The following is a 21,983-nucleotide window of genomic DNA, read 5'->3' on the forward strand; positions in this document are numbered from 1 at the left end:
GCATAACTTCTGTAAGTCCTTAACAGTGTTAGCCTTGAGCTAGTTTATGAAGCAGAACTTGAAATTTGAAGACAGCTTCACTCTTCACTCAACATGGAAATTGCTCTTCTAAAAGTAATTACATGTAGGAGGTGCATAATGCTTTTTTCCCTTTAAAAAAAAAAAAGCAGTTTCAAAAATCTAGTAGAATTTCATATATAGAACCTTAAATAAGGTCACTTCTTTGAAAGGCTAAAGGTGGAAAAAGTTGTGAAAATGGTATCAGATGGGTGTTTGGATAGAAAGAATGGGAAGAGTTCAGTAAAATGTTATTATGTAAAATAATGCATAGTCATAGCTGCTGCTTTGCTAAGCAACATTGTTTGTCTCTTGGTGACCAGATATGTGAAGGCTTGTTTTAGAGCCACAAGTAGTCTTACCTGAAGGAAAACAAGGCAGATACATTTTGCCAGTACTTAAAAAAATAACAGTAACTGATTTGAGAAAGTACTAAAGCTTTCTTATTAAAAGATAGTATAGAATTAGTCACACTAGAATATGAGGATGGTTTATGTAGATCATATAATAACTTGCCTAATTCATTTCTGTTAAGTACTTCCTTTGAGGACAGTTTCTTACAGAGCATACTACATATTTTAAAATAACTTATTAAAAATAGCATTCAAATACTGTAGTAATCCGAAAATGGCAATAAATCATAACATGTAAATCTTGAACTTAAGGTGGTTTTCTCTAAGTTCAGCCCAATAAACAAATAAATTAGAGAATTAGTTTTAATAAATAACATTGAAAAGATTGCCTTTTGTTGTATGTGGTTTGTTTTTTTTTTTAGGTAATGGTAGTTGAGTACTGGCAATTACTATTAGTAATTTATTAAAACATATAAACACATTTTCAAGCTTTTACTTTTGTCTCATGAGTGATTAAATTTCATCAGATTCAGATCATATAGAATTAATTTCAGATACAGCTTTTCTTCCCTTCCTCTAATACTAGACTATAGGCTAAATAAAGTATGGATTTGTATTCCAGTTAAGGGAGAAGGATCTTGGTAGGATCATAGAGAAAACTTTCTGAAAATTATGTCAGAATTTACGTAGCTTGGTAAAGTTACCAAGTTATTTTAGTTTTTCACATTGCCTATTCTGGTTCTTTCCCTAAAAACATATGTATATATATATATATATATATATATATATATATATATAACCTTAATTTGATGGCATCACCGACTCGATGGACATGAGTCTGAGTGAACTCCAGGAGTTGGTGATGGACCGGGAGGCCTGGCGTGCTGCGATTCAAGGGGTCGCAAAGAGTCGGACATGACTGAGCGACTGAACTGAACTGAATCAGTCTCTAATCTAATAAGGTTCTTACAGCTGGAGTTGGTACGTGTGTTGAGCGTGGAGTATACTTGTGTACATATGTACATACCTACACACATGTATACATATATATTACAACATTCAAATATACTATTTTCCTATCTGGTTTCAGTGAAAGTATGGTGTATTTAATACCAAATGACTATTATTAGCATCAGAAACCTGAAGCATTAAATTTCCAGTATTGATTGCATACATCTCAGTTCTGCTTAATAGGGCATACAGTGAAGATAAATGAAGTGTCTCAAGGTTAACAACCAAAAAGCATACAGGAGGTAAAAAGAGGAAAAGAAGCAGTGCACCATAATCGTTGACTCCTGGAAAGCTAGAGTTCTTTATGTAGCAGCTGAACATTTAGCTTTAATTTGCTTTATTAAATTAATCATGTGGTGGTGGTTTAGTTGCTAAGTCGTGTCCATCTCTTGGGACCGCATGGACTGTAGCCCACCAGGCTCCTTTGTCCATGGGATTCTCAAGGCAAGAATACTGGAGTGGGTTTCCATTTCCTTCTCCGGGGGATCTTCCCAACCCAGGAATGGAGCCTGGGTCTCCTGAATTGTAGGCAGATTCTTTACCAACTGAGCTACAAGGGAAGCTCAAATTAATCGTAACACTCAGAATATTACTCTTAATCAAGACATATTAAATGTATACAAGTATGCTAGCAAGGCTTTCAAACAGCTGTAGTATACTAAAAAATTAACAAGTACAAAATAACTATGTAAAAAGTATTGTACATGAGCCCTGGATGTTTTTAGGTTTTCTGCAAAATATTTTTAGTAATACATTTGACTATGACAACAAACTGGTCATTTAGTTTTAAAATCATGTGCCCAAATGTGACTTTTTGCTGTGATTACTCTGGAGACTTTAAAGTCTGCTTTTGTGATTTCCTTAAATCTCTGGACTTGGTGAAAGAGTTCAGGAGTCACCCACTTGCTAGATATAGGAGCAGGTTTTGTTTTTTTTTTTCCCCCTCGTTTATAATAAAGGTCATTTGCATTTTAAAAACCATGGCCTATATTCATATGTTCTCTTAGTTATGAATGTATTATTTCTTCAGAGTCAAAATTCACAGTTCATTTTTATGAATACTGAACCTTTCATTGTAAACTGAATTACATTTGTCATAGATTTAAGGAATTAAAAAGTAAACTTGTGAGGGAGATGGATTTATTTTTCATAAACTTGAGCTAGAATGTTTAGGATCTTAAGGACCTGGGCACTTCTTAAAGTTCCAAGTATTTTAGGATAAAGAACAAGGTGAAGATTTACAGCATTCTTTGCTTTCACTTAATGGTTGTTAGTGAAAGTGATGATACAGGCTTGCTTGCTTGTTCAGTGACCTTTATTACAGAATTTGGTACTGCCAGAAATTTCTCCCTGATCTGGTATAGTTCTGTATAGGTGCTGGGTAGGTGAATTTGAATGCTACCTTATCCATGAGGTATCCACTTTTATAGTATTGAAAATCCCTCAGCGTCCTTCCCACCCTTATATTTTACCCAACACTTAACTGTGTTCTGATTTGTTACATGTTTTACTTGTTATACTTTCTCTCTTCTATTTCCACACACTAGAATATAAATTCCACAAAGTTTTTAAAAAAATTTATTTCTTCATCTCCAGTAACTTGAACAAGTGCCCAACATGTAAGTACTTGGATATAATGCTATAATACAAGTATACTGTATATAATGTAAGTTGTTGAAATTGAAGATCCTGTTAGTTTAAGAACAGTGAATTATTCACTTTTGGTGAGTTACCTCGGGATATATTGCTTTACAGAGTAAAATACATTGCAACATAAAAATTCTAAACCCATTAACTTAACTTTGAGACATCATTCTCATATTCTCATTTTGCCCTAGTAGCTGCAGATTGATTAGGAATGACCATCCTTTATCTTTTATCCTTTATACACCAGCCACTGACTCACTCATTTCTCTAAAGGCCTACTGTTATTAAAGTCTTTGCTTATACCATTTTTCTTATCAGAAAATAAATCCCCAAATTTATTAATACTGTATTTATCCTCAGTGTTTGGCATTCCACCACTCTTGACTGTTGCAGCATACTGTCTTCTCAAATAGACACTTTACTGGAATGTTTATCCTAACTATATTGAAATTTTTGAATATCAATTGTCTTGACTATGTAAAGGTACAAAAGTAATACAACCCTAGTCAGATAAATTTCTTGACACTTGCTAAGATGGAAAGAAAAAAGCTGCTTAATCCTCTTTGAAAATTAAGAAAAGGACTGTTAAACTGATAAATTTTATGTATCATATCTGAATGGTAATATTTTTATATTTGCCCAAGATTAAGAGGCTAGGTGACATATTTTTAGTCCATCTTTGCTATGAATCATATAGTAAAAGGAGGTAGTAAATATTAAGTGGCCTGCATAATTACATGTGTGTGCATGCATCTTGTGTTGTCACTTCCTAAGACCAAAGCATTTAAAATTGAGAGAGATCTTTTTATCCATCTCTTGTTTTCAGATGAGGAAACTAGAACACAAAAAACTTGTTTTGTCCTGTGACCACTTGATGACAGCTCCAGCTTTCCATCAAATGCTAGGCTCTTTCCCAACTATTCAGAACAGCATTCTTTGTTTCGCTCAAGGTGAGGTGCATAATACTGCAGAATCATTCCCTTTTTGTTTTTCATGTTAAGAGATAGAACTCTGAAGACCCTTAGAGCAAAATGGCATGTCTTTGTGAATGAATTTTTTAAAAAAATTTTTTAGGCATAACACTATTTTGAAATTCATTTTTAAGTTCATAGTTTTCAAAGAATTACATTCTATTTTTAGGGTTAAATCATGAAAATACCTAAATCTTAAATATCATTCCCAAATAAATTTTGGAATTCAGAATTATTGGAAGAACTCAAGAATTCTTGACAAACTGTCAAGCTAATACTAGATTTTCCATGATTTCTAAAGATTTATTGTTTATAATGTTCCAGATCCAGTATTTTTACAACATTCTATCAGACTTCATATGTACCTTATCTTTGCTTATTCAGTCTTTTGCTTGTTTTTGCACTCCCAAAGTGCATTTCATTTGTATAATCAATTAGGAATCTCCTTTCTTCAAGTAATTTTGGTAAACCCATATATTGGCTCTGTTAAATAATCCTGTGTCTAAATACTGCTGTGCTGACTAAAACTGCCCCTGGGTTAATAGAAAAATTGAAGACTGTATACATCATACCTTATTATCTCTTCTCTCTCCACCTGAAGATACAAACACAAAGGAGTAAAAGCTTTCAAAGTCATAATTAATGTGCTCACATTAAATGCTGATTTAGTTTAGTTGGAGACTGCTGTTTCAGTACCTTCAAGGTGAAAACCAGAAGAATAGTTTCTTTTTTAGTTGACTCTTCTGAATTTCTTACCTGAAACAAATTGTTTTTCCTTAAATGATTCTCACTTGTGCTTTGAGAAAGGCCTGAATTAACTGATAAAAGACTATTGTACTGTTGCTCAAATGATTGATATCTGCTGAAGCTAATTAATATGGCTGTCCCCCACTTTGGAAAAGGTTTGGTTGTCTTCCAGAATGAAATGGTAATGAAACACTGGCAGTTTATTTACATGGGGGATCCTAACCATTGGAAATACCACACTTTGTCTTTAGAAGAAAATTAAGTAAAATAACATCATCTAGTTGGGGAGGGAAGAAGATGCAAGTCAATCACATTCTTTCTTTGAATGTGACCTTGTAACTATAATTACTTATGTTAACTAATGGTTTTATTCTTTTATTATAGAATCATAAATATCTTATTTTCTGAAGCAAGTTGCAATGATACCCTTCCCAGGTGGCACTAGTGGTAAAGAACCAGCCTGCCAATGCAGGAGATACAGGAGACGTGGATTCAATCCCTGGGTCAGGAAGATCCCCTGGGGAAGGGCATAGCAACCCATTCCAGTATCCTTGCCTGGAGAATCCCATGGACAGAGGAGCCTGGTGGGTTACAGTCCACAGGGTCGCAAAAAGTTGGACACGACTGAAGTAATTTAGCAAGCACACACCTTAAATGTTAAAAGAAAATTAAGTGGCTCTAACATACTGAAAAGTAAACAGAAGAAGTATGATCTGTGCTTTGAGTTACTTTTTATCAGATGGTAGGGTGAAACTGTTTGGATGACAGCATAGGTTAAAAAAAAATGCAGCGGACGGCCCTGGTGGCCCAGTGGTTAGGACTCCGTGTTTCCAGTGCTGGGGAGTGTGTGATCCTTGGTGGGAGATTCCACATGTGGTATGGTGCAGCCAGAAGATTTAAAAACAAAATGTGGCTTGGACTGAAGTCTTTTCAAAATGGTTGTGTATTCTCTATGAAAAGGTATTGTGATGGTAAATTTGTGTTTATCTTTGTTCTCATTAAGTTGATGATGTGGGGCAGAAGACAGAGAAAAGTTTGTGGGTTTCTGCTGTTATTTAGCTTGACTCAGTGCTGTCCTCAGATGGATCATTTACTTACTTTATTGTTATTATTAAGATTAGATTGTTTTGCTTTCATGTTTTCTTCCAGAGCAACAGTATGAACCGTATTTAGTATTCACAAACTATTTTTTGATGTTGCTTTCTGTTACTTTTAAGTCTGTGTGAAATTTTTTAGTTTAAAAGAACATCGATTTTAAGTGTACAACTCAAATGAATTATCACAGGGGGTAGTAAAGTTATTTTACAATTCTTTTAAAAAAATAGTTATTTTTACTCTGGAAATTGGGGTAAACAGTTTAGGTAAATTTTGAACAAATACTAATTTCATATTATAGGTATCAGATTAAAAACTTTTTATCAGTGGATATCTCAAAATCATGACTGAAGTAAAGCTTTTGATTCATATTTTGAAAATGTTACCCATCGTTTCTGGTATTAAAATGTCTTTAATTGAACACATAATCCTGAATCCATGCCCACAGAAAAGTACTGAAATATATAAAAGGTGCAAATCATCATTTACAGTTCTACCAAATCTTTCTCTCTTCAGAGCCAGCACTTACTATGATTCAGTTAAAATTTCTACACCTTTTCCATGCATATACCTTTATAACAATTTGTTATACATTTTTTTTTTTTTAATGTAAATGGGGTTCTACATTATAAAAAGTTCTATAACTTGCCATTTCACTGTCTTGGAAAGCTTTATTTGTCATTCCATTATAGTTAGACTTCATTGTTTTTCATTGCTTTAATTTTTTTATTTTTTTTATTTTTAAACTTTACATAATTTTATTAGTTTTGCCAAATATCAAAATGAATCTGCCACAGGTATACATGTGTTCCCCATCCTGAACCCTCCTCCCTCCCCATACCATCCCTCTGGGTCGTAATTTTTTAATGGTCCTTCTAATGATGGATACTTGTTTCTAGTTTTTTACTATTCCAAAAAAAATTCTATCTTTGTAAACTAGTCAATAAATAATAAGAGTTTCTTACTGAGTAGTAGTTTCTCTGTATTCTAGATGTTATTGTGTTGATTGTATGTATGAGATATTTTCTCCTTGTATACTTGTCTTGGTGGCTTTTGTCTTGTTAATATTTTAAATAATTATGTAGTCAAATCTGTTGATCTTTTCCTTTGTCATTTGTTTTGTGGCTTCTTTATTTCTAAATTATTCATTTCCACAGAGATATTTTCATTTTTAACTGTCACTTGTAAAAACATTTTATAGACTCCTGTGAATAGTGGCAGAATGTTAGTATGTGATACATTTTGATGGCATGTAATAATCACATAAGGATTAATGACTCTTGATTATCAGTTTCAGAGTTATAAAATAAATGTAATAAATTCTGGAAAAGCATTGGAGTTTTTGTGTTGTTTATCAAATCACCATAGGTAGTCCTTACTATTAAATTTATTTTTGACAGGTAATATGTTAGGAACTGAGTGATAACAGTAGGACACAAGTAAGAAATAATCCCTTTTATTGTGACTCCTTGAGACACAGTTCCTCCCCCAGTTTATCTGCTATATATATAATCAGTTTTTCTAATCTCAAAGTAGTGTCCACTGCTGGGAATTGCCCTCCACTTTTGCAGTCACCCAGTGCCAGATCTAACAAACACTCTAAACTCTTAGCAAAGCAGGATCTAAAAGGATCAGCCTTGATTAATTTATCCAGAATCTAGTTAAAAATTTTAAGTGTTTTATTGTGTGTGTGTTGTTTGTGGGTATACATGCACGTATGGAGTGTTGCACATTTATATAGGGTAATGAGTCAGAATGCAAAAGAACCTTTTCTGTGTTTGAGGTCTCTAATTTGACTCTGTGTCAAGAGCCATAAGTTGAGCTCTTGAAACTTGGGCTATTTTGTCTTAACCACCAGCAATTTCCTGAGGAAGTAGGTTATAATTTTTCTGTTTCTTCCCTATCATAGAGGGAATACCTTTATAGGAGGTACCTTGAAGCCTGTATCTCATAGACCCTGTCATCAGCTCACTTCTGCTCTCTGCCCTCCCTCCTTACCTGATTGATACATTTTGAAAAAATTAAAACTTTGCTGCTGCCCTTCCTCTCCTTATTAGGACAGATTCGTGGAAGAGGGGAATCCCATCTTCCATAACAGATGGAGTAATATTGGGAAGTAAAAGGAAAAAGCTTTTTTCTTTTTTGAAAAAACTAGAACTTTTACAGCTCAGCATATTTGGACAAGTCTTGACAGTAATCCAACTACATTGTAGCTTAACTAGGTTTCTGAGTGCATCTGCTAACCTAACCACCACATATACCTTTTTATAACTTGAAAATTGCCTTTAAAACCACAAAAGCACAAAGCACTGTAGTGCTTGTAACACTCTTCCATATTATTGTAGGTAACTAAATGACCATGGAATCTGGAGCAGAGAACCAGCAGAGTGGAGATGCAGCTGTAACAGAAGCTGAAAGCCAGCAAATGACAGTTCAAGCCCAGCCACAGATTGCCACATTAGCCCAGGTATAAAAACATGGAGAGATTCCAAGTTGTCTCTTCTAAGAGGAATATGTTTCAAATACAAGAGAACTTAGTTTTTATTAGAGATATACATAGAATGAGGGGTGACATTCTTAGAATATCAAAATTCCTATTTATTTAGTATCAGCCTAATTTTAGAAATGACAGTATTCAGTAACAGAAAAATGTATTGCTAAATACTAACACACTATTTGTAGTAGTGACATGATTCAGGATAATTACATTTAAACTGATGGGTAGATGGTCTCTTAAAGGAATAAAACTATGATAACTGGGTTTTGTTTTGTTTTTTTCCATATCATAGATTTATTTGGGGGCATAGGGACACATAATCTGAAAGGCTAATTTTACATGTGCTTAAACGAAAAAGATAGAATAAACAAATAAATTGACACACAAGTAAATATCAAGGATGATAGTTTTTGTCCCTGTATTTCTTAAACTATGATTCATAGTTCTTTCATTTCGTTTTTGTCTTAAACATTCTAAGGTTATATTCTCATCTTTATTTTTTGTTCTTATGTATTTTTCCTCAAATGTTTTATTAACATTTATTGGCATTATGTTATATATGAGTGAGAAAAGTGGTTAATATAAAAACCAAATAGCAAACAAATAACCTGCCAGGTAAGAAGAGTGGGATGTGGAGCTTCCGCTTCCCAGAGAGTTTAAAAGCTCTCCTACAGGAGAGTCTGGAGCAAGAATGGTTCTTGGGAAATGGAGGACTAATCACATATGGTCACCACACTGAGCTAAAATACAGGTCAAATACTAGGTCTCTAGCAGGAATACTAGGGCCGAACACTAGGTCTTCTGGTAGTCAGAAGCAGTGGGATGTTCTGTGTTTTCTCCTAATCACTGGGGCCCACCTCCAGCCCTGAGGAGTAAGGCAAAGCAGATTATATTTAGGGATGAAGTAAACGTACGCTCACGATGAAGCAGGTGCAGGAACAAAGGTGAGAGCATCAGGGCCTCTTAAGTACATGTCAAGGCAAATGTGTACAGATCCTAATCGGGACTCATCCAAGCACTCAGCCCTCTAGTAAAAAGAAGATACAGTACCAGCAGGGATTTTGGTGATGACAGTCCTCAACATACCTATCTCTCGGGACACCATTCTTCTGGTCTGGATGTCCTCCACGTCTGCTGTGTAACGTCATTTTGGAGGTTGCCTTCCTACTGTCTTTCTCTTGTGGAGTTTTGTTTCCAGTGGTTCCTTGAGCAAGTTTGACTGCGTAAAGAATTCCTGGTAAAGAAAATGTTTTTCAAATTTTTAAGGCACAGTCATTTTCTAGTATTGATGTTTTAAAAGACTAAACCCATTTCTTACTTTGTATCTCTTGTTATCTTGTAAAAATCTCTGTTCACAGTGCTTCATCATTTCATTATCAAGGCCTGGAATTGTTACCATCCATTGTGCAGTAGTCTTCAGTGGGCCCCCCCTTTTTTTTTTTTTTTTTTAAGTGGAGACTTGGGTCTTCAATTCTGGGCAATTTCCTTAAGTTATTTCATTGATGATTTTTTTCTCTCCCTCTTCTTTCTCTTTTATCTCTTGGATTCTTGTGATCCAGATGTTAATACCTCTAGGACTGTTTCTCTAGTTTTCTCTCCTGTTTTCAGTCTGTCTTTTTGCTCTGCCCTCAGAGATTTCTTCAACTTCACACTTCACCCCATCTGTCAGATTTGTTTTATTTCTGCTATCATGTTTCCAAGAGTTCCTTTTGTTTCTGAACAGTCCTTTTGTATTTTAATAGTATCCTGTTTGTTTCAGGCTTCCCTGGTGGCTCAGACAGTAAAGAATGTGCCTGCCATTCAGGAGACCTGGTTCAATCCTTGGGTCAGGAAGATACCCAGGAGAAGGAAATGGCTACCCACTCCAGTATTCTTGCCTGGAGAATTCCATGGACAGAGGAGCCTGGTGGGCTACAGTCCGTGGGATCACAGAGTCAGACATGACAGAGCAACTAACACTTTCACTGTTTTTTAAAAAATATTTCATGCAGGCAGTATTTTCCCTTTATAATATTAAGTTTTAAGTTTTCTTCTCTCTACATAGATTTTCTTCTGTATACAGTTTTCCTCTTCTATCTTTTTGGTCACCATCTTTCATATTAGAAGCTTTCCTCATATTTGATAACTTGTGGTTGTTGGCGTACATTTAAAAGTAAGTGACCAAAAAGCTATGTTGGACGTTGTGTGTATACGTTTGGGGCCTGACGTCTGTGAGTTGTGAGCTTCGTGGTAGGGTGGCATCCCATTGTCATTATGTTAAGTCTTCTTAACTTGGTGTTTGTTGGTCAGGTTCCTCAGAGAAAAGCTTTACTATCTCCTGCATATAAATAAAGACCTGTGAGCCAACCAACGGAAGGAGATTGAAGTTCAGTACCTCACCTCAGCAATGCCTGGTGTCGAGCAGTCAAGAAACCCTCCATCAGAAAATAAACCAACGTTTTTCTGTCCTCATAGGGGAGATTAGGGTCTGTTCACAGAGGCTGAGGAGGGGATCTACTTGCTTTTCAAAGAGCCTTCAGTCAGCCTTCCTTATCTTCAGCCCCTCCTTTCACTCTGCCTTCTAGGGGGCCCTAGATTCTGAGCCTCTTAAGGACCTTGTGGCACAAATCAAGCTGTCCCTGCCTCCACCTCATGAGTTGGTCATCTGAGGTCTTCCAAGTTCGTTAACATTCACCCACCTGTTTCCGGTCTCCAAAACTCTCTATTGTTACTTCCTTTCCCATTCTTCTCTGCTGGTGTGATTATGCCTGTAAAAACAAAATCAGTTTCATGAAGCTTAATTGGAAATTCGGGAAGGAACAAAATTATATGCACATGTTCAATTAGCATATAATCACTGATAAGTGGAATGACATGGTACTAGAGTTTTAGGAGAAGTAGTGTCTGTTCACTTTTGTAAGTTTTGTTGTTGTTCTTTTTAATACCTAATTACAGAGGGTTTTTTTTCATTTGCTCATCCAAGTCCTTGACATATACATTTTGACATAATTTCTCAGAATTCTGATACCTATTTTTGTTGTCTAATAGTAAACTGGAAATCTGTAATAAAATTGTCAAGACCATTGTGATTTGACCATTGGATGTAAAAAAACAAATTCAGCCTAACTAGTGAAGGAGGAAAATCAATCTAAAATAATAATGAAATGTCTTCTGTTACTTTTGAAATTTACAAGTATTTCTTTTAAAGTGGAAAAAACATTGGTTTTGACTATAAGAGTGTTAATTTTTATGGAGGGCTTTAAGTAAAGAGTTGGGTGAAAGGATGATTGCTGCAATACTGTTGTCACCTTTCTTGTAACAGGCAAATTTGAAAACCTAAATGGACAGTAATAAGGAATTTATTAAATTATGTAATTTTACCATTACACAGTCATTAAAACCATTAAAGAATACTATTAATGGTATGAAGAGATATTTGAAATGGATTTGAAAGATTCTTTGATAGTGCTATAAAAATTGAGTGTATATATATGTATGCATCTTTAAAAACACATGTATCTACAGCAAAAATATTAAATGATGAGCTCTGAGTGGTAGGAATATAAGTGATTTTTTTCTATATTGGTGTATCTGAATTTTCTAAATTTACAATGAGAGAAACCATTATGTGGAATGATTAGCATAGAAAGAGGATTATTTGTTAAGTTAGCTTGTTACATTTACCTTATAGAATACTCAAGAGAAGAGGACATACTAATTGCTTCAAATATTAGAAGAGCTTTCCATTGATATGAGATATTCTGAATAATTTAGTTATGGTTCGGTTCTCCAACCTTGATGTCGGGGAACATGTCCTTGGGTCCATCAGAGGTTGTGACTAATTTATAAACAAGCACCCTATGTAACTCTAGTGGAGGTAATCCGTGGATCACATTTTGAGAACCAAGTAAAACTTAAGTAAGATTTGTAGCGGCCAGAAAAAAAGTGATCGATAAGGAAGGACTTCCCCACTGTCCAAAGGGGAAGCTCAGGACTTTAGCCTCTGCCTTTAGTAGGTGTCTTTCCCCCCAGGCTTTATAGTCAGATACTTAACTGCCTTGTAAACATCTCTGCAAATTCAGATGTCATATCAATTCCATTGTTTTCCACCACTACCCCAGCCACCCATAAGCTGCTTCTTGTGTTCTCTGTTTGGCATAGTTTACCCGTTTTCACCCACATGTGAACTATGCGGGTCATCTTTGATTTCTCTCTCACTTCCTTCCATCAGTCATTCATAAATCCCTTTCTGGTCTGCCTCCTGAATTTTCATTCAATCACTTATATTATTTCCATCCCTAATACACCTAGTGCCTAATTGCTGGCCTTCAGTTTTACTACTATATATAGACTTTCTCAGTTGGTCTCACCTCTACTTTTTTCTTCCTCTGAAATAAGTATCTTTTACCCTACCACTAAAGTAAAGTGATCTATCTAAAATGGAAACCTCACTATGGTATTCAGGAGTTCAAAAGCCCTTGAGTGTTTTTTCCAGTCTCATATAAAATGCAGATTCTTTAATGTAACTTATATAAGATTTCATGACTAGCCCATCTGGCCCCTGCCTGTTACTCCATCTCTCCACACTTCTACTTCCTATAGTAACACACTTACATGTTCCAGTAGTACTAACTGCTGGTCATCCCTCTCTGCCGTGTACAGACATTGCTGTTCTCTTTGCTTTTGCCAGTGTCACCGTCTTCGTGAAGTTCTCTGCCTCCCCTCTGCAACTCATAAGAACATGCCTTACTCGTTCTTTCTTTTTTTTTAACTAGTATGCTTTGTTTCAAATTAACATACTTCCTTGGTAGCCTCTCCTCCTCTTGCTTTGGGTGGGATCACTCTCCTCAGTGTGTTCATTTTTCTCTTTGCAGACTTCATTACTTCATTGAATTATATTTATTTGTGGCCTTTTCCCCATTCCTTCATACATATGCCTCAATAATTTCTTTAAGGGCAAAAACCTATGTCTTTCTCATTTCTGTAGTTTCAATTCTAGCATTGTTCTGGCACACATATCCCCAGTAGGTGAGTTCAGTCACTCAGTTGAATGACTCCTGGACTGAGTCGACCTCATGGACTTGAGTCAACCTCATGGACTCTAGCACACCAGGCCTCCCTGTCCATCACCAACTCCCAGAGCTTGCTCAAGGCATGTCCATCAAGTCAGTGATGCCATCCGACCATCTCATCCTCTGTTGTCCCCTTCTCCTCCTACCTTCAATCTTTCCCAGCATCAGGGTCTTTTCCAATGAATTAGTTCTTCACATCAGGTGGCCAAAGTACTGGGGCTTCAGCTTCAGCATCAGTCCTTCCAGTGAATATTCAGGACTGATTTCCTTTAGGACTGACTAGTTGGATCTCCTTGCAGTCTAAGGAAAGAGTATGATCACATGACCTTCATTAAATTCCCAAATTTATTACCAAATGGACAAATAAAATTGCTACCCTCAAACACATTCAAGCGCAGGAACCATAAATACTGTACAATCTGATAGATACATATGACTTAAGAGCCCTTTTAACCTGGGTATTGACTTATTAAGATTGCCTTCTTTGTGCCTCAGGAGAAAACTGGTTTCTCAAATTCTCTCAATTCTGCCCCCTTATCTCTTCAAGAGGAAGATAAATCCTTAAAATATCAACTATTACCAGTTCAGTGCTGGGAGGAGATAGAAATTTTCAGTTTGTACTTCCTCATGAATGAAAGGCATACTTGTAATAAGTTTATAAGAGAAAAATATGCTTTATACTGTAAGATATGTATTTGTTTTAGACTTAGTAGCTAAGCTTCACCCAAGTTTGGGAACAATTATACTTTAGAACATGGCTTAATTTAACACATGATATTCTGAAGAATTTTACATTCCTTCAAAGCTAGCTTATCTCTTGACCTTGGGTAAGTTGCTTAATCTCTTGGAGCACTTAATGTTTCTGTCTCTCAGTGGGGAGAGAATATGGGGATAACTCTTATTCTAACCCAGTCTGATTTCTTCAAAGAGCAAATGAGAAATTGAATATGAAAGCAGGTGGGAAACTTTAAAGCACCGTGCAAATAAAGTGGTATTTAGTGTTCAAAAAAAAGTCTGTGTTACATATTTTGATATTACATTAGAACAGTTTTTTGATTTTTGTCATTTGGGAGGAGTTTAAAAGTGGGGGGCATGGGAAGTATTTGTAGTGTTTGTTTTTTTTTTTTTTTCCAAAAAGAATATTAAGTTTAATGTTAGTTCCTTTCACACCATCGGAATACTTAACCTAGCAGAAGGGTCATCCTTTTGCTGCTAAAAAGTTGCTTCATATTAAACATGAGTACTCCCAAGGAGGTATCTGTGATGGTAATTTTTTTCCATGTTCAACACCATAGGTATCTATGCCAGCAGCTCACGCAACATCATCTGCTCCCACCGTAACTTTAGTACAGCTGCCCAATGGGCAGACAGTTCAAGTCCATGGAGTTATTCAGGCGGCCCAGCCATCAGTTATTCAGTCTCCACAAGTCCAGACAGTTCAGGTATGTGTATTAAAAGTTCTGCATCTACTTTCATAACTGTCGTTGATAGCCATATTTCTCTTCCTTTCATTATGAAAATAGGAACATGTCTAGTTTAGAGTTTTATTTTATAGTAATTATGGAATATGCTGCATCTGTATAGTCACCTTAAGTATAGGAACATATATACACAAGAACAGACATAATAAAAAACTGTTTCTTAAACTGGAGGAAAAAAAGAATTGATTGGGAAAAATCATAAAGTATACGGGATAAAGTGGAAATGTTGGGGGAGACTATAAGGGTACCTCAGGGAAATAAGAAGCAAAACAATAACTTTGTAATTATTTTCTAAGCATGCAATTGGAAAAAACAGTCCTTGTCAAAAATTAATAACCTTACCTAAGGTATTATTTGAATTTTAGAGAAAAACAACTATGTTTAGGAGTCTTAAGTTAGAGTATATACAACTTCGAAATGATACCTTCAGAAATTGTACCTTAAGAATCAGGGATTTTTCCATGCATGTTATCTTATTCTTTGGAGAGATTGTTCCTTTAATTTGGATCCAAGGGGAATAAAGGCATGTAAACCTCTACTTAATTGTAGGGAACCTAGGGCAGTATACATCTTTGCAATGAGCTTATTGGGGAAGGAAAAAAAAAGACTTGAACGTTCATTCATGTAGGCCATAACCCCAGCCTCCCATTTCATATTTTTTGCTTCACAGTCTTCCTGTAAGGACTTAAAAAGACTTTTCTCCGGAACTCAGGTGAGTCCTAGGTCCTATTTTTAGAAAGGAAGGTGAGAAATTATTCTTTATATCTTTGTCCCTTCTCTCTAAACATGGAACTCAAGGTTTAAATAAAAATCTTAGGTATCTTCTAGGTCTAGGCCAAACTCCTTACCCATCCAGCCCTTAATCTGTTACTTAGTTTCCCTATTTACATCCTTCTCCCCTCCTCCAAAAGGTAGTCTGGCATTACTTCAACTCTTTCAGAGAAAGGAGGCAATCTCCAGAGGTAACCAGTTTATAATCAGAGGTAATTGCTAAAATATTCTTCCCTGAGGTGATCCAGAATACCTTTCTAAAAGTATTACCTAGTGGTCCCAATTCTATCCTCAGAAACAAGCAAATTTAACTCCTTTTTCTATTGGACTGCTTCCTTTTCCCTATCTCCCACATCCTTCCCACTAAAAATATGTCCAGACCAAGTAAATGCCTGTTTTTCTTCAACCATTTATAATGGACATTGCTTTGTTTCCTCTTCACCATCCATGTTGTCATCTTGTGGGTGAGAGCTGTTTTCTTTCTTTTCCCCTTGAGTACAGTAGCCAGATTGATACTTGTAGAGGGGAGAAGTCCCTTCTTTGTCTTCTATTAGTGTCATCAAAGGATATAATAGGTGTTAACTCACCTCTACTTCATTTGATCTCTGTGCTTTGGTTTGCTTGGACATTTAGGGCAGGGGTAGAAGGAGAAAGAAGAGTGAATGTTTTTATATAAGTAAAATCATCAAGTTGCAATATTGAAAAGGAATTTGTTGTTACTAAATAGATGGTATAGTCCAGGTAAAGACTGAAGAATTTGATATTTCTGTAGAACCACACTGACTGAACAATAGTCTCCTATCTTTTGTCTCAGTTTTTATTTCATTGAATGCTGCCTAACTGTTGTTCATATGATGTATGCCATTACTAATTCCCTGCTTGTATCTTCCTCTTGATAATAGTGGAAAGAACCTGACCTCCTAGTCAGGAGACCTAGATTCCAGATCTCACATTAACCTTTACTTTTTCTTTTTCACTTATGATAGGAGGTCTTTCCATAAAGAACACACAAAAATTAACACAAAATTTGCTAACGTTATAAATATTGGTTTTAATAAATGATGTTTAATTGTTGATTATATTCTTAATTTTAATCTGTACTCTGTGGTAAGAATAATAATAATGACCATTAACTTGTAGAAATGTGTGAGCTGTGCTTATAATTAGAAACCTGAATTCTACAAACAGAAACACAAACAGTATTTTTAATTTAAAGGCCCTAAACCATGGAGAAGCTATTAAACTTCAGTGGTATTTCAGCTAGTTAACAGTGATTAGAATTAATCATTAGAGAATGGTTTATAACAGAAGAGGTGATCAAACAAGGAGAGAACTGATTTCTCAAACTTCTTGATGGAAGAATATTAGTATTCTAGAACAGCATTTCTGAAATATATAAGGTACATTTCTCTTGATGTGAGAATAAGATATTAAGATTTCTGTTTATCTTTTTTCATCTCAGAGGATTAGAAACTAAGCTTTACTAATATTTCATATTCATCAGTGCCCTAACTTATCCCTTATGTATACGTGTAAGTCAGATCTCACAGATTATGTAAAAATTCCCACAAAAATAATGGGAGTTACACAAATGTATAGAAGTTAACAATATCATCCTCACTTTTCATTTGTTAATTTTGGATGCATTTTTAATACAATGCAGTTAAAACATTTCATAGGATTTATGGATTATGTTACCTTAAATTATTACATTCATTCCTTCAACGAATTTTTATTGATCACATGCTATGTGCCAGTCACTGTTCTAGGTGCTGTGAAAGCAGCAGTGAGCAAATAATACTTCTCTATTCTCATGAAGATCACATTTGAGCGAAGAGAGACAATGAAAAAATAAAATATGTCAGGTGAGGATAAGTGCTGGGAAGATAATTAAAGCAGGGGAAAGGGATAGAGAATAATGTGGAGGGAAGGGTATTTTATTTTATGTAGAGTGGTCAGGGAACACAAAGAGCAGAAAACTAGAAAGCAGTGAAGGAGGCTAAGCCATACAAATAATAAAAGCAAGTCCAGAGGCCCAAAAGTGAAAGTATAGCAAGATGACATGGCCTGAATAGAGTGAGCAAAAGGGATTGTGGTTGGCACTGAAGTTTTTGATACAGCCTTTGCAATACTTCATAATGTGATGGGAACAACAATAAGTCTTTTGTGCAAGGTATCCAGTGGTTATCATATAGCCAATATTTGAGTTGCTGAACAAACATAAGGATGTTACTTGTTTATTTTTACATAAGACAAGTGTTCCAAAGTTGCTGATCTTTATAATGGCAAGCAAGAGATAACCTATAAAGGATATGTTAACTAACAGATATTTTTGAAAAAAAGAAATTCTTTTCAACTATTCTTTCTGAGAGAAGGTGACATTTTAACAATGTATGAGAGAATACCTCCATTTTGAAAAGAAATTGTGCTTTGGACAGAATATTTTGAATATAGAAGTTTGGAAATGTTCCTATACTTTTTTTTAACTGAAAACAGTATAGATTTGTCACCTAGAAATTCAAATGTATATACTTTTAAAACTCGGGAAATAGAGTTTTCCAAACTATTCAGAAATGTTCTTGAGTTTCGGTAGGTGTTGAACTTATTTGTTAAAATGTAAAAGTTTTTATTAGCATGTAATAACTGACCAAGAGTCAGGGAGATGAAAGTATACTAGTAAATCTCATCAAAAGTTTGTGCAATTGATAGATGAATGTGAAAAAAAAAAAATGATTGTTTTATTTAGTAAGCCTGACCACAAAGCACTTACTCCTATATCCACATGTCATGAACTCCTTTTTTCAGCAGTTGCAGATGTCAGATCACATTTCAGAAAGTCCAGGCTTAGAATCAGATTTTTGCGTCACTGTTATAAAATATTAAATGGTTTATTAATGAACCATGTTAAAGCACATCACTCTTGTTGCTATGAAATATTAAGAAATTTACAAGTGTATTTTAATACTTACCTTGACTCTTTAAAAATTAATTTGTTTTATGATATAGATAGTACTTAAAACTTGCAAATAAATGTATGTGCTTATATAGATTTTCTTATTTATAAGGGAGATCTGCAGATCAGAACAGTCTGGAGATTACTGCTCTAGACTTTTATTAAACTCCTTGATCCAGTGAATAAACTTTGGCCCTAAACCTGAGGCTGAACTGTACTCCAGGAAGGTGCTTAAGTTTTCAGGGGACCATGTATAGTTTGAGAAAACATTTAATACGACCATTTTTAAAATTTTGTGCTAGTCACTGTATATTTTATTTTGACATTTCAAATAACATTGAAATAGGGATTTTTTTTCCTTCTTATATAAACAGGAGGTATGGGTTTTTAACAAACTTTGTTTTAACAAAGAGAATATTGAGAAATACAGATCTACAACTTCACAGGTTCAGTGATGGGTTTGGCTTTTTTAAAATTTCTTGACCTATAAATGGCCATGATTAAAGTCCTATTTAAGGAACTCAGGAAGGGATTAATAATAGAGGCAGGAGGAGGTGAAGACCAGAGGAAGGGGCTCTGTCAACGGAATGTGATGATAGTCTTTGATACTTACAAGTGGGATATAGTTTTTCATGTTATTTTTTTAATAACCTATTAAACGTGTTGACCTGTTATTATTAAAAAGGATTTTAATGATGCTTAATGGTCTTAGCAATGAGGATTTAGTGGTTTAGGGGGTGGGTTTGGTTTTTTTGTTTGGTTTTGGTTTGAGGACGGGTATGGTGTTGGGGGTGGGGGGAGTTTTGTTTGTTTTTTGGTAGATAGTCCATAGGAATTGGCTTCATATTCATAATTCTAAGTTCTGTCTGGATAGTATTCCACCGAAGAGGAAATACTGCATTCATTAAGTAGTATTGAATAGTTATGAATTCCCTTTACATTTAAAAAATTGCAGTACATATCACTTATATGTGGAATTTTAAAAATACAACAAACTAGTGAATATATTAAAAAAGAAACAGACTCACAGATACAGAGAACGAACTAGTGGTTACCTGTGGGGATAGGGATGAGGAAAGTGGCAATATAGGAGTAGGGGACTAAGAGGTACAAACTATTATGTATAAAATAAGCTATAAGAATTTATTGTGCAACAAAGGGAATATAGCCAATATTTTATAACTGTAAATGGGACATTGCCTTTAAAAATTGTTATTCACTATACTGTATACTTATAAATTACATTGTACAGCAGTCATACTTCAATTTTTTTTTTTAAATTGCAGTTGTAGAGTATAAGTTAGTTCCTTTTGTGTGAATTGACAAGTTGTTTCAGGTAAGAGGAATAGGAGACTTTGTTCTACTGGGAGCAATCGATGCATTGAGTTTGGGGGAAAAAATTAAAGGCTATATATTTAAAAAGCAGTGTTAATTTGTTTCATTTCAAAATTGTCCTATGTGTAGTTTATGTAGCATGTTTTAAAGTTGTTATTTTAATGACTTTCAACTTCGAAGAGTGCTTCAGTTCAGTTCAGTCGCTTAGTCGTGTCCGACTCTTTGCGACCCCATGAATTGCAGCACGCTAGGCCTCCCTGTCCATCACCGACTCCTGGAGCTCACTCAAACTCACGTCCATCGAGTCGGTGATGCCATCCAGCCATCTCATCCTCTGTTGTCCCCTTCTCCTCCTGCCCCCAATCCCTCCCAGCATCAGAGTCTTTTCCAATGAGTCAGCTCTTCGCATGAGTGTGCTTACGTCATTATGTATCCTTGAAAGAAGGTTTTAAGAATGAGAGTTAAGCAAAAAAAGACAATGTAGAGAAACTAAGGTTCTAAAAAACATTAATGAGGATAAACATTTGTCAGGTTATTCACTTTGAGTTCGATCTTGTTATCCGTTGAAATTCTGATTCTCTGCTAAGGCCTTTTTACAACTCATCAGCTCTACATCTTTGAGAAAGTCTGTGTAGAGACTGCTGAGTGAGCTAGTTAACAGCAGCTACAGATTAGTGGGAAAGTGTTCTGTGTGCTCCTTTGGCAGTAACTATAGTGTTGTTCGGAGAGGGCAATGGCACCCCACTCCAGTACTCTTGCCTGGAAAATCCCATGGACGGAGGTGCCTGGTAGGCTGCAGTCCGTGGGGTCCCGAAGAGTCGGAAACGACTGAGCGACTTCACTTGCACTTTTCACTTTCATGCATTGGAGAAGGACATGGCAACCCACTCCAGTGTTCTTGCCTAGAGAATCCCAGGGATGGGGGAGCCTGGTAGGTTGCCATCTATGCGGTCGCACAGAGTTGGGCACGATTGAAGCGACTTAGCAGCAGCAGCATAGTGTTGTTACTCTACCGTGAATCACAGGTCTATAGGACTATACTTGGTTTACTTTAAAATGTTTTAAGGGGCACATACATTACTTTAATGTAGATCTATTTTGTGAAACATTACTAGATTTAACAAACTTCATTTTAAAGTGTGTGTATCACAAAGCCCTCCTAATACAACTGCCTGCTCTCCAGAACCCTTAGGCTCGGACCACATACTTGATTTCTCAAGTTTCTCTTAAATGTGTTTGTTCTTACTGCCTTTGCCATAAATTTTGATAAGGCGCTATCCCACATAGACCCTTTTGCCTTGGTTAAATTTAATTCTCACTCCGACAGCAGCATGCTCACCTAGGTTAGGAGAGAGCAAGAGGCTCCTGCTGTTTAGCCTAGGGAAACTTGGCAGTGTAAATTTGACAGACTAGCTTACCTAAATGACTGAAGTTCTAGTCTAAAAATGGTCTGAAAATGCTCTGGGTTGCTGCTTCTGACAAAATTGGTTTGAGATTGGAACCAGCAGGATATTGATGCTAGTATCAAATTTAGTTGACATCTAAATTTGAGATGTCAAGTGTTGACAGTGGCTTCACTACTTCATAGCTTTGTGACTTGGGTGATTTACTTAAACGCTTTGTGCCTCAGTTATTCCATCTATAAACTGGACATACTAATGGTACTTATCTAGCACCTAAAGTGAGTAATGTAATATATATATGTATATGCTTTAACATAGCATCTGCCACATAGTAAGTTCTCAGTAAATGCTAGTTGCTGTTATTATTATTATCCCACATAAAGTCTGTGTTCATTTACCTTTATTCCTTCTCAATCCAAGCGTACTTTCCAGAATACACAGTTCTTTACCTTGAAGTTTTGCTTAATAAAAATTGTGGATTGCCAACTTTGACACATGTCTATATGTAGCAGAGGACTTCTTCCAGAATTGCTAGAAACAGCCATCTGGAACATGGTTGAAGGATCACCAATCTTACTTGTACAATTGTAAATATACTCAAAAGTATTTAC

General features: G+C 35.6%; 2 protein-coding genes across 12 annotated transcripts in view; one reads left to right on the forward strand and one right to left on the reverse strand.

Moving 5' to 3' along the window:
• CREB1 (cAMP responsive element binding protein 1) overlaps window positions 1-21,983 on the forward strand; it is a 56,997-nt gene that overhangs the window by 10,584 nt on the left and 24,430 nt on the right. For 5 of the 9 annotated variants that reach the window (XM_006051329.3, XM_025278100.2, XM_006051328.3 and 2 more), the window contains exons 2-4: window positions 8,227-8,348; window positions 14,725-14,871; window positions 15,581-15,622. In XM_006051329.3, the coding sequence (XP_006051391.1) occupies window positions 8,235-8,348; window positions 14,725-14,871; window positions 15,581-15,622 (303 nt within the window). In that variant the 5' untranslated portion in view covers window positions 8,227-8,234. Of the gene's footprint in view, window positions 1-3,894; window positions 4,019-8,226; window positions 8,349-14,724; window positions 14,872-15,580; window positions 15,623-21,983 lie in introns of all 9 variants that reach the window. The other 4 variants (XM_025278099.2, XM_006051331.3, XM_006051330.3 and 1 more) reach the window with 4 other exon arrangements.
• The window catches only part of METTL21A (methyltransferase 21A, HSPA lysine), a 56,884-nt gene continuing 40,248 nt past the window's right edge, over window positions 5,348-21,983 (reverse strand). Inside the window, exons 4-6 of one of the 3 annotated variants that reach the window (XR_006548929.2) lie at window positions 11,057-11,125; window positions 9,697-10,695; window positions 9,473-9,612 (exon numbers count right to left, since the gene is read on the reverse strand). Coding sequence is in view for 2 of the 3 variants with exons in the window: in XM_044937695.1 (XP_044793630.1) it covers window positions 9,398-9,612; window positions 11,057-11,125 (284 nt within the window). In the remaining variant the exon portion in view is untranslated. Of the gene's footprint in view, window positions 10,696-11,056; window positions 11,126-21,983 lie in introns of all 3 variants that reach the window. The other 2 variants (XM_044937695.1, XM_044937696.2) reach the window with 2 other exon arrangements.

This window comes from Bubalus bubalis, chromosome 2, assembly GCF_019923935.1.
Source record: "Bubalus bubalis isolate 160015118507 breed Murrah chromosome 2, NDDB_SH_1, whole genome shotgun sequence".
Classification (NCBI taxonomy): domain Eukaryota; kingdom Metazoa; phylum Chordata; class Mammalia; order Artiodactyla; family Bovidae; genus Bubalus; species Bubalus bubalis.